The 13,224-nt window shown below is 46.4% G+C and overlaps 1 protein-coding gene across 2 annotated transcripts in view; it reads right to left on the minus strand.

Annotated features, from left to right (window-relative positions):
- Trpm1 (transient receptor potential cation channel subfamily M member 1) overlaps positions 1-13,224 on the minus strand; it is a 96,610-nt gene that overhangs the window by 62,904 nt on the left and 20,482 nt on the right. For both annotated transcript variants that reach the window (XM_057755933.1, XM_057755932.1), the window contains exon 2: positions 1,286-1,365. In XM_057755933.1, coding sequence (XP_057611916.1) covers positions 1,286-1,365 — 80 coding nt within the window. The remainder of the gene's footprint in view (positions 1-1,285; positions 1,366-13,224) is intronic.

The following is a 13,224-nucleotide window of genomic DNA, read 5'->3' on the forward strand; positions in this document are numbered from 1 at the left end:
TTCATTCATTTCTTTCACAAATGTCTAATGTCTCGTTTTGGGAATCTGTATTACTGGCTTCATGCAACTAGTCGGCAGAGTGCTCCCAACATATTTTGGGCAGAGTGTGTGGAGGATTTGTGTTGTTTCTTCTGGAATGGCTTCAGAAGTCAGTGGAGAGAGACTGTCTGGACGTGGGTTCGTTCTGACTGCTAATGAGGACCAATGGGGAGACTTTAGATCACTGACCCTGATCGCACCAGTTACTTAAGTGTGCTTCCTTTGGGTATTTCTCCGCTGAGCTAGCTTCGGTAGCTTGTACCTTTCTGGGAATTTGCTAAATTCTAATTTGTTGTACAGATCACAGTATTTCTTCATGCTGGTTTCCGTTTAAGGCCGGCTGTCGCTCTCAACCCTGCCATTCCAGTCCTTATCAGCTTGGCGGACTGATTGATTCCCAGGGTTTTGTTCTTTTCCAAGAACAGCTTCTGACTTCTGCCACCGAGGTTCCTCTGTCCTGCAGCGTGGGCTGCCTCGTTTCTCTCTTGAAGCAGGGCTGTCTTCTGCCTGCTTTCCATCCACTCTGCTCCTATTTTTCCCATGGCTTCTGCTGGATGGCTAGGGTGTTAATTTAGAAGTTCCTCTTTCTTAATCCAGGGGCTTATGGGCACAAATCTCCCTCTCAGCCTATTTGAGCGCATCTCCTCAGCTTCTCTGTGCTATATCTTTATTCTAATTTATCTTGGAATATTTTATTCCCCATCTCATTTCAACTTTGATCTACTGGTTACTGAGGAGTGTCTTCACTTTATGAGGTGCCAATATTTTTTTCTTCTATTGATTTCTGACTTTATTTAATTATGGTTCAGGACTATGCTTTGACTTGTTTGAGAATATTGAGGCTTATGTCACAACTTGGCCTACGGTCTGTACTTGAAAAGATTGCTTGGTCATGTATTCTGCAGATACATTGTTTCAGTCTTTCCCAATGATAGAAGTTCCTTCCATGTAAACAAATTAGGGAGTTGAGCTGCAGACACCCAAAAAGATATCCTGAGACTTCCAAAGTTCTGGCTGAGAGAGAGAGCCCAGGGAAGAGGTGCAAAGAGAAATTCTCTGTTGGGGCATTAGCCTGTCAACAGAGGCACTTATTAGCCTCATGAATCTGTATTAGTGGCTCCTGTGGTGACAAATTCTGGCATGTCTTTGCCTCCACTCCCTTCTCCCACAGACATTAGAATAGTTGCTGAGGCATGCTAGACGAACCCTGACTCAGACAATACCTCTACAATAGCACTCAACATACCTGTTTGGGTCTTTTGTACTGGGAATTACAAAGATGCATTCCCTTTTGCAAAATGTTTTCTCTATCCAAGCTTTCTGACCCTGGAAGAGAAAAGAGTGAAAATTAGATTCCATGAACCATCACCCGGGTTCATGAAAAAAAATCATAGGGCATGCAAGACGGGTCAGCGGGGAAAGGGGTTTGCCACCATGCCTGACGAGCTGAGTTCAATCCCTGGAACCCACATGTCAGGAGAGAACCGATTCCTGCAAGTTATCTTGTCCTCTGCTCCACCCATGCACCATGTACTCATGTATGAGTACAATCAATCAATTAATTTTTAAAAAAATTAACATGACATTAATAGGATGTTTCCTATTCTGTGTGTGTGTGTGTGTGTGTGTATGTTTCTTTTCTGTAATGCTGTGGAATCAAACCCAATGTCTCACTCAAGGCTGAGCTATGGCCTTGGCCTTGCCTATGATACCTGAGTGGTCATTTCAATCGAGGGGTCGCATGTGTTTAAGGATCTGGTGACTTGTAAGAGAGGTGGCCTAGAAACATGTATTTGTTTCCCCCTTGCTGGACTTAGTTCACTGGCATCCACTGGCTGAAGATAGCCTTTGTGCAAGGCTGATGTGGGATATCCTTCTTTATATGTGCTGCTTTTATTGGCTAATAAATAAAGCTGCTTTGGCCTATGGCAGAGCAGAATATAGGCAGACTGGAAGACATATATATATATATATATATATATATATATATATATATAGAGAGAGAGAGAGAGAGAGAGAGAGAGAGAGAGAGAGAGAGTAGACAGAGGCAAGGAGATGCCATGTAGCTGCCGAAGAAGAAGGACATGCTGGAGCCATACCAGTAGGCCACAGCCTCGTGGCCATACACAGATTGATAAAAATGGGTTAATTTAAGATGTAAGAGTTAGTTAATAAGAAGGTTGAGCTAATAGACTGAGCAGTGTTGTAATTAATATAGTTTAGGTGTGATTATTCAGGTCTGGATGACCAGGAATGAATGAGCTGGTTACACAAGGCTCTGTGCTGGGTGCTGTGGAGACTTTCAAAGGAAAAGGAAGCAGAAGGCACATGTCCTTCGCCCTCTAAAATTAGCAAGGCAATGGCTGAGAAAATACAGGGAGAAGGGGTGGGGCAGCATGAGGATCCAGGCCACAAAGATTGAGAGAACTTCCTGCGGTGGTTTTTTTTTATGGAGAAGGCTGAGGCCCAGATGCCTTTGTTCAAGTTATATTGTCTTCAGACACCAAAGCACCCTCACGTGGAGGAGGCTCAGAGCAGTGAAGTGATTGGCGTTGCTCAGGAGGAGACTCTAAGTGGAGAGTCAGCAGATCCCTCTGGGAGCAGGTGCTGGGAGGGCCCTGGCAAAACCTGTTCAGGCTGACTGGAGGAGAGTTAACAGTGTGTGTGTGTGCGCATGCGCGCAAGCGTGCGTGTGCTCGCACACTCATATGTGTGTGTTTACACATGTATGCACACCCTGGGGATCTTCAGTCCAAAATCTTTATATATGCTAGGCAAATACTCCACCACTGAACTAAAGTCCCATGCACAAATAATTTAATAATTGCCCGATGATGGTTCTCCACCTGTGTGTCGTAACCCCCTTGACAAACTTCAATCTCCCAAACAATATTTGTATTACAATTCATAACAGTAGAAGTACAGTTATGAAGTAGCAATAAAAATAATATTATAGTTGGGGGTGAGGAACTGTGTTAAAGGGTCACAGCACCAGGAAGGTTGAGAACCACTGGGTCTTGAACACTGTGTCTTAGAAGCTGGTGCTTTTGTGTTCTTGACAGAAATGGATCAGCTCAGAGGATGGAACACCGGGAAGTTAGTAGGAGCTTCATCCAGCCCAGAATCCAGGAGCAGAATGTTCGAGCCCAACTCAATGACAAAGCAGACTCAAAACTCTTCATGTGAGAAAATTATACAGTCTCCAGAAGTTAGTATATAAAGCATATGTGTATATCTGTATAAGATTTATTGATAATAAATCGTAAAGAAATGCATTTAAATAACTATTTGATTGACATTATATGTTGTACTAACACTTCAATATTATAATATGTATCTTTGCCATTTGTTGGGGATGAAAGCAATCCTGCACACTAATCAAAGAATGTACTTCTTCATCTTTCCATAAAGAATTCAGTCTTCGCTGGATATTTGATACCGCATGGTTCAGATCATCTTTAACACCACTCAGAATTGATTGGTGTTTTAGTTTTCTACTTGTCAGTGTTGAGAGTGCTGCCTCACGTAAACACACCGTGCAGACTGTGTTAAGGACCATTTCAGAAATTGTTGGAAATTTATTCCAATCCCAAGACAAAACTCAATGACTTTTTAGAATAAAGCTCAAGTCCACAAATCAAATAGCAGTCTTTAAAATCAGATGCTCTAACGCATCCAGAACTACCCTTACTTGGTACTTACATGCTGAGAGGTGGCTAGAAAAATATTACACATTCTTACTTTCCATAATTAAATCATTACGCTTCTGTAAGAGCACCGCAGTTAGCAAAAGCCCTGGGACTCAGCAGAGACCACGGTCTGAGCCTATGCGTTTCAGGTGGTGATGGCTGCATTTTCTGGCCTGGCACCTGCCCAGGGCAGAGTTCTCATCTGGGCAGTGCACTCAAGACCCAGGCACTATGAAGTCAAGTCATATCACACCCATGCACACCACCAGAGACCTGTTGCATTCACGGTGTGTTTGGCTTTGAGTTGATGTCTAGTCATCCCAGTTAAGACACCTTTTGCAGCACCCAGTGTTTCTAGATCTCCACCCTGACACCCCGCTCCACTGGGATCACCATTAACAGTTTAAAAAGGTGGGTGTGGTGGCTCACACAGCACTCACAAGTCAGATGGAGAGTTGTCAGGAGTTTGAACTACTAGTGAGACTCTCTGAGAAACAAACCAAGGGTCTGGATTGGTTGTTCAGCAGTTAAGAGTGCCAGCTTCTCTTCCAGAGGACCAAGGGATTCTATTCCCAGCACCCAGGTGGCAGCTCACAGTCAGCTGAAACCCTAGTTCCAGGAGACACAATACCCTCTCCTGACCTATTTGGACACCAGGCACTCACTCAGGCAAAACACCCATACACATAAAATAATAAACAAAAGGCCAAATGCATGCCTAGCATCTATCCCTTCTTCTGCTTTCAGGCACCCTGGAGTAAGGAAGGCAGGAGGGAGGATGCTGAGGAGGAGGCTCAGTGGGTGACCTGAGTTAGAATCCCAGCATACATGACAAAAGACAGGCATGGCCTGTGTCTGCACCTCCAGTGCTGCAGGGAGGTGTGTGTGGAGACAGATGCATCCTGAGAGCTCCCTGGCTGCCCAGCCCAGCTGAAGCTGTGAACAGTGAGCAGTGGGAGACCCTCGTTCAAGGCAACACAGTGGAGAGCCAGGGAAAGGCCCCGGATGTCCTGCCCTGGCTTTCACACTCACCTGCTCGGGCATACAAAGTGGATTAAGAAACTGGGCCAGGAGTCTGTGTGCCCTGGCATTTAGGTCTGTGTTTCTTCCACCCCGGGCAGCACTGAGATGGAGCAGCCTCAGTGTGAGTCTCTTCCCCATGGGGCGTGAGCTTTGCTTTTCCTCTCTAGCTTCTGAAAAGGTGGATCTTCCTGGGTCTCAAACAACTGCCTTTGTTTGTGGCTTTAACCAAGTAAAGCTGATGTCGTCAGTCCTGCTTCACTCAAAATCTTTTCCCCCAGTGAATGCTAGCATGTGGGTCCTGGGCGAGCAGTGGGAAGGATATGAGGGAGAGTGGGCTGATGACAAAGGGGAGATACTAGTTACCCGTATGTTTACTTTTTTGATAGACTCATCTGTAAAACAGCCAAGGTGTCCTGTGTAAGATCAGTCTGAATTCTCTAGGTTTTAATGCAGCTTATGGTATAAGGTCTGAGTGAGGCTGCACAGACAGCGTCATGTCAGATCCTGGAGAAGTCCGCCCATGAGAAGAGCTGGGAAGCAGGGGTTCCAAGTGATATGGGGGAGGGGGATCACACGTGTGTTAACAACTTGACCTTCTTTTCTGTACTTGAAGGAGGGTGACCAAACACGGAGAATATGGGAGGAAGTAGGGCTGCTAGGACATCCTCTTGAGAAGGCTAGGGCAGGGGGCAAGGGTGACTTGGACAGGCTGCGAAGGCAGGGTGTGACTCTGCCCTGGCAGAAACAGGAGAAGTGGCTTCCAAGAGTAAACACTGGTTTTCAGCTACATGAGTCTGTTTATGCAATGGTCATTTCTTGGGCCAAAATTAACAGCAAACTCCACAGTAAAATGGCTGATTTGTGGGCCGGTTTAGTCAGGAGAAACCACTCATTTCATGTGTATATTTAGAGCAGACGACTCAGACTCTCCCCCATGGCTGCTCGTCCCACACAGGAGCTTGGCTGGACTCCTGCATACAAAGTACGGGCTAGTTGGCGTTAGCACTTAAGAGGAGTCTAGACTTTTGGCTTCTCCTTATATCCCCCAGGAGGTGAGGAAACTGGCTGACGCTCCTTCTTCCCATTGCAGGTGACTGTGGGGCTCCACCCTTGCCTGTATCCCGTAAGGAGGGGGGCTCACCAAGGGGAGCACCAGCTCACCAGGATAGCTCCTTTGCAGAAAGTCAGAAGGCTCCTTAGCCAGAGAGCTCTTATGTGCACAAGGGATTAAAGCCCACAATCAACCTTTCCTGCTCCTCTGCTTCAGGGGAGGCCCTGGCTTATGGCCAAGGTCTTTCTGGCTCTTGTGTCTCAAGTTAGACACAGTCTCTCCACCTCTGCGACAAAGCAAACCCTAACATTGTCAAGCTTCTTCTGGAGAATGGAGGTGATGCCGCCCCTAATTTGGGGACTTTAAGCTGGTGTCAGACTCAAATGACATGGTGCCTATGATGGCAGGGAGACCTTATTTCTGGTGGCTGATTTGCAAAATCCCTCAGAGGCCCAGGGCTAACCTATGTGAAGGCCAAATGTTCCAGTGCCAGGGTTCCCTCTGTCCTTGCCAGGGACATTGCCCTGGGGACACTCCAGGGGGAGTCCCAAGTGGGAGTCCCAGGGAAAGAGGGCGCTCTGCAAGGCGGGGAGGGCCAGTGTCTTCCTCAGGAGTGTGGACTGGTCAGCTGCCTGTCTCTAGTGAATCCCCTCCCACCGTCACCTAGACAGTGACCCCAAGTCACACACAGAGAGACTGGGAGGGGGACCAGATGGGGAAAGGGGGCATTAACAGGAGATAGAGGGGATGAAAGGAGGTAACGGCGCAAATAGGATCAAAGTACATTGTACACGTGTGTAAAATTGTCCAAAGTGAATAATTAATTATGGTATAAGGTACAAGACCTAAAGTTTTCCTTAAAGCTTGCAGCTTGGCGCTTTTGGTCCCATTTCGGGGATTGTATGGTCATCAGCACTATCTACACCAGACATCTCCAGGGCTCCCATGAAATAGTCACGTGGGCTGACTAAAGGGCTTAGCAGGCAAGTCACTTGTGGCCAAGCCTGGGGTTCTGAGTTCAGCTCCCAGAATCTACATTGTAGCAGGAGAGCACTGACTCTTACAAACAGTGCAGTACACCCGCACCGTGGTAAACACACACACACACACACGCGCACACACACACACGCGTGCGCGCGCACACACACACACACACAAATGTGCACGCACTCACACGCAAGCACCCACCCGCACACACACACACGCACTGAATAAAAACATTAGAAATAGTCATGGACTTGTTAGTGTTCTTCCTATTCACCCCCGCTACCCTCTCCTGGCAACAGCTGTTATGTATGACATCTTAGATGAGTAGAATCACGTGATCTTCCACACCTGGCTCCTTACACTTCATGTGATGTTTTCCAGGTTTATCTACATCCCAGCCCGTGTCAGTACTGAATTCCTTTTCACGCACCCACAAAGTTGTGATTTGTTTCCGGGGTTCCCACCACTGTGAGGAATGCTGCAAGAAGGAAAAGAGACTGTCCCCAGGGAGAGCCAGCCAAAGTGAGGAGCTCACACCTGCTATCGCGCTGCAGCAGCAGGCTCTGAGTCTGGGCTTCTCGTCACCCCTGGGCACGGCTGCAGTATCACTAACATCTTCTAGTAATGTTGCTGGTGGCCATGCCATAGTCAGCTTCCTGCCACTATGACAAAATCCCAAGGAAACTGGGTTAAAGGAGGAAAGCAAGTCACAGCCCTAACTACTGGAGATGGCCTTCCTACTCGGTGGGCGGGACTCCACAGACTCATCATGGGGGACAAGAACTGCCATGGCACTAATGACTGGTGAGGTGGAGATTAGGATAGCCATTGCAAAAGTTGTTGGTGTGGACATTCTTTAAAATTCAGCACAGAATTAGCACCAGATCCACAATTCTATTTGTTTAAATCCCAAAGAGTGAAAGCCAAGTCATGAAAAGAAGCTAAGAGGTAGAAGCAATCCAACGCACACAGTGTGAGCCAGGCCTGCAGTGGAATATTATTCGTGGTTTAAAAAGAAAGAAATTCAGACACAGGCTACCACATGGCTGGTCACTGATGGCACTATGCTTAATGAAATAAGCCAGTCGAAGAACAAACTCGGTATGACTCCATATGCAGGAGGTTCCCAGAGCTGTCAGACTCCCAGTGACAGAGACTGCAATGGTGGCTGTCAAGGGTGCAGTGAGGGGAAATATGGAGTTATTTAATAGGAGCAGAGCTTCAGCTTTGCAAGATGACAATAACTGAGATTGACTGTACAATAATACGAGTGTAGTCAATGCCACCGTAGGTGAGATCAGCCAGACTCAGAAAGACAGACGGCACATTTGATACTTGTGCATCCTAGCAAGTATACAGATGTGTAAGTAGACAGAGAGTAGGAACCCAGTGGGGATGCAGGAGAAAAGGGAAAACATGGGGTGAATATGGTCGGGGTGCATGGTATACTTGAAAGAAATTGTCTTTATGAAGCTCAGTATTACACAGAATGAAGACACACCAATAAAGTTTCTAATAAAACGTCTATAGCTTTGGGTAAGATACAATCAGATGTGTGTATGATATATAAAAAAAAAGCACAGCATTTTGTATGACAACTAAAAAAGCATCAGAAAATGAAAAGGGTGAGAGTAACTCATGTTTTGTGTATTTTGCCACAGCTGAAGACTAAGCAGATTGGAAATGCTGACTTGAGGTCTGCCAGAGAACCAGGGCCTAGAAGTGTGCATTTTCACAAGCCCTATCACGGGTGGAGGCCAGACCAGTGTGAGCTATACAGCAACACTGTGCCTATCTGGGGGGTCCTTCCAGGAACTGCAAGTTCATGTGTTGGGGAGAGGCAAGGTGCACCACCAGGACGACTACAGTGTACTCGCTGGTTTTCGTCAACTTGACACAAGCCTAGACATACTGGGAGGAGGAATGTTCGTTGAGAAGATGCCGCCATGATTGTGCCCTGTAAGCAAGTCTGTGGGGTGCTGCTTTGATGGAGGATTGACGTGGGAAGGCTCAGCTCACTGTGGGCAGTGCTGGCCCTGGGAAATCCTCCTGGCTTATATAAGGAAGCAGGCTGAGCAAACAATGGGGAGCAAGCCAGTAGAAAGCACATGCCCAAGGCTTTGGCTTCAGTTCCTTTCACCAGGTTCCTATCCTGACTTCCCACAAGCATTGTACAGTGAAAGTACAGCTGGCAGATCATAACCAACCTCGATACTTCACGATGGGATTGACTGGGACATGTACGCTGAAATAACCCTCTTTCTCTCCAAGTTGCTTTTGGTCATGGTGTTTATCCAAGCAATAGGGACCCTAAGTAAGGCGGAGATTTGTACCAGGTCATGGGAATTCCTATGACAGACAGGTTTGTGATGGTATTTGAACTTGGGGCTAGAAAAGCTGTTGAATGTTTAGGACTCAAGCTCTGTAGGAGCTTGGAAGAAAAGAATGTTGGGAGAGATGCAGAAGATGGAGACCTGGCTTATAAAGTTTCAGAGGTAAGTGAAGACTGTGGGGGTCATTCGATATTTTGAAATCAGAATTTGTGTCTGGTCAGCTGGTCCTGAAGAGTCGGTGTGATTAGGAAGAGTCCAGCAATGTTGAAGATCATAAGTCTGGGGATATTTCCTCGGACTCAGCACACAGAAACCCTGGGGGCCAAGGTTGCTCTCATGTTAGCAGCTAAACTTTGTAATATGTGAGAGTTATCCAAGGGGTACTGGTTTTGAAAACAAAAGAGTCACGAGGAATAGCTAAGACTTGACCCTGCCGCGTGCCATGAGAGGCCATTGAGAAGGCGCAGACTCGCTTACAAAGGAGGTGTGGGAAGAAAGTGAGGCCTGACACCAGGGAGCAAAGTTAGAGTCCCTGAAGAGAGGCCAGGAGAGGCTATGGGTGAAGGTGCAGCCCAACTGCTGTGCAAATCCCAACATTTTGGAGACGCCGATACCATGGACGGCCACCAAGGACAGCAGCAGCCGTGGAGGGGTACCCACCTGAGCCATAACAGTTGTGCATGTGATAGCGGGCAGAGTTGGAGGAAGGCCACTGGGGAGCCCTTTGGGGCCCACAAGATTATGAGTGGGTCCCAGATGTGAAGAGCTGAACTTTTTACACCATCAAACCTCGGTTTTGCTTTGATTTGATTGTGATTGAGCCCTGATTCTTCCCTCTTGGAATATGAAATTATGCAACTTGTTTATTTTAAATTTTATTGGATCCCACAGTTAAGATATTTCAGACTGTTAGAGATACTTTGTAATTTTAGAGAAGCTTTGAACTTTGAAGAGACATTTTTTGGCAAGACCAGCTATCGACACCAAGGAACACCACCAGTGACTTAGCTCCAGATGCCGAGATTCTATCACAAGAACATAAACAACAAGAGTAACCAAAGAAGCGTGTCTCCTCGAGAAATCAAACACCCCACCATAATGTTCTCTTGGCTGATGTGCAAGACAGTGATTTTAAAATTTCAGTTATAGATGTCCCTAGAAATAAATCCACATTATCTATGGAAAAACGGATGTGTGGGGAGACTGTCAAGATCTCTCAGGGGTGGTGGGAAAAGGTCTCACAACAAATAGTGTTGGAAAGTTGTATTTTTACATACCAGAGGATAAATTTAGACTCTTACCTCACACCCTTTACAAAACTAACTCAAATGGAATCAGACCTAAAGTTAAGAGCTAAAACTATAAATCTCTTAGAAGAAAGAGGAAAATGAAGCTAAATCTCCATGACCTTGGGCTTGAGAGTGCACATTTGAATGACACCAAAATATGAGCAACAAAAGAAAACAGACAAATGATTTCATTATGTTAAAAAATGTGCATAAAAGCGCATCCAAGGATAGATTGGAGAAAAGATTGACAGATTGTGTATCTGTTGAGGGTCTAGTTTCTAGGCTGTATGAGGTTCCCTGCCACTCAACAACAGAAATAAAAGTCATCTGAAAAGAAGCAGAGGAAGGTACCATATCTTTGGTTGCAGAACTTAGCGGTATCAGACTGGCACTGACTTGAAAACCTACTCCAGGCCAGCTAGTTTTTACAGGGCTGGAAGGTGCTATGCATACCAGTGGGGGAGAAAAGATTTGTCCTACCCAGTGCTGGACCATGTGACAATATCAACCTGCCAGGCAAGACGCGCCCACTGGTGCAAGAGTAGCCGGGAGATTCCGGGGACAACCAAAGGTAAACGTGGTCAAAAATTGAGGGTTTTGGTAGTCAGAGGTCCCAAGGGGAAATCTATTACAATTGTTTTGTTAAACAAACATGTTAAATTGCCTCATACCATTTACATTTATATAGCTATATCTAATTCTCCGTGTGTGTGTGTGTGTGTGTGTGTGTGTGTGTATGCTGCCTTTCACCTTGACCAGAGTAGCCCCTTTCTGGAGTGCTCAGCACTAACTGGGACATCTAAATCAACCTGCCCCACGGCACAAGGTGCAGGGAACATTTAGGAAAAGGAACAGGAAGAATGGAAGAACAGGAAGGTGGGCAGGAGTGAGGTAAAAGGCTGTCCTCTGGATGTGGTGTGCTAGTCGCTCTTACGGACTCCCTGAAATTATCTGCTTTGTCGGAATCTGCACAAGGCCAGGCCAAGAAGGTCAGTCAGCATTCTAGAAGGCAGCACTAAGTGAACTCAGTGGGAAAGGGGAAGGGAGGGAGGGAGGGAGGGAAAGAGAGGTAAAGAGATTTTGGGTTGAGTATGATCAAGACATAGTGTACACATGTCTGAAATTATCAGAGAATAATTGATATATTCTAAAAGAAAACTCAGCAAAGGACTTTTTAATAGGCAGTTCTCCCTGGAAGATGCGCAGTAGCCAATAAACACCTGAAAAGTTGTTCAGCATCACAAATCATGAGGGAAACAGAAATCAAAGCCACAGAGAGGTACCTTCACTATTGCCTCATGCCCCCAAACAGAAAGCCAAGCCAGCTGACACCCACTTGTCATCACGGTGCTGGGGAGGCAGAGACACAAAGATCCCTGCAGCTCTCCTGTCTGTTTTACACATTCATGCATTATGTTACAGTCATTAACAAATGGGGGGAAAATGGCCCCTGAACCCAGCTTTCCTGCCCCATGCCAGAGGATCTGCCTGTCCTGGTGCTGTTATCAGGAGGAGGCCCTCAGACAGGAATGTAATCAGTTTCAAGCACATCAAGCATTACCAACCTCGGGGGGAGGGGCAGGCACAGGGGACAGATGAACTCTGCTGGGAGAGGATACCTGTGCTTGCCATAGTCACAGAGGGGACACCAGAAGGAAGGGGTCCTAAGAAACACAGGAGGACCAGCTGCTGGGGAGAGCCTGGAACTGCACCTGTTCTTAAGTGGCCTCTAACACTGTAAACACACACACATACATACACACTCGCACTCACACACACATGCACACTTGTACGCGCGCACACACACACACATTTGGATGCCAACTAAAGGTGATTTCTGGAAAACAGTGAGCTAACAATAATATACACTTTCTGCGGGAGCCTCGGAGAATTGCCCCTGACTACGAAGTGTCTGGGGCATGGACCAATTGTCTTCCTGTGCCATGGGGGTTTCTAGCACCATTATCTCAGTTGCCCACTGCCCAGTCTAACAGAGCCAGCGAAAGCAGGATCAGCAGGCCAGGTCACCATGGTAATGCGTCTCTAGTTCAGCATGCGTTTTTTGTTGTTTTTCCTTCCTTGAGGCAATCTCACTGCGTAGCCGTAGCCCGGTAGATGACTCCTCTTTACCCAGGCTTTTAGGTGTTGGCATCACAGGTATGTGCTCTCTTCTTAATGGAAGCGTTTAGATGGTGAATTCCTTTAGGTTCCAGAAGATAGAGGTGGATGGGATCCATTGTGCTCCCAGTGGGGGCTTCCAGTGTCCTGGCCCAGGCTCCAATCAATTCTCTCTGTCTCTGTCTCTCTGTCTATCTGTCTGACTATCTGTCTGTCTCTCCAAAATATCTTGAAAAAAGTTTAGCCAATGTGTAAAAAACGTTTTTCAAAACCACCTAATGTCCCTCAGTAAGAGATTTTTGGCTTGTTGGAGAATCTATTTTTGCTCAGTTTAGCCTGGGGATGACAAGCGACCTCAAATGTCTGGGGCCATCTCATTTATTGTACTACTTACAAACTTAGCAGTCAGAGAGAGTCAAATCAAGTTCTAGATTTCTAGAAAATAATCAGGCAAACAACAATCACAGCAAACACATGTGACATGAATTGGCATTTCCAGTGACATTTTCTTATTTCTAAAGTAACAGCAAGAGAGTGGCCAACTCGCACTACAAATATAACTGTAAATACCACACAAAACACTGCCAGAGAGAAGCCATCCCCAGTCAAACCTGTCTTCCCCCTGGGGAGAGGCTGGCCTTAGTCCTGTTGCTGCACCAAATCCAGACAGACGGGGTGCACGTCTGTCCTCTCTC

Source organism: Chionomys nivalis, chromosome 23 (genome assembly GCF_950005125.1).
Source record: "Chionomys nivalis chromosome 23, mChiNiv1.1, whole genome shotgun sequence".
In the NCBI taxonomy this organism is placed as follows: domain Eukaryota; kingdom Metazoa; phylum Chordata; class Mammalia; order Rodentia; family Cricetidae; genus Chionomys; species Chionomys nivalis.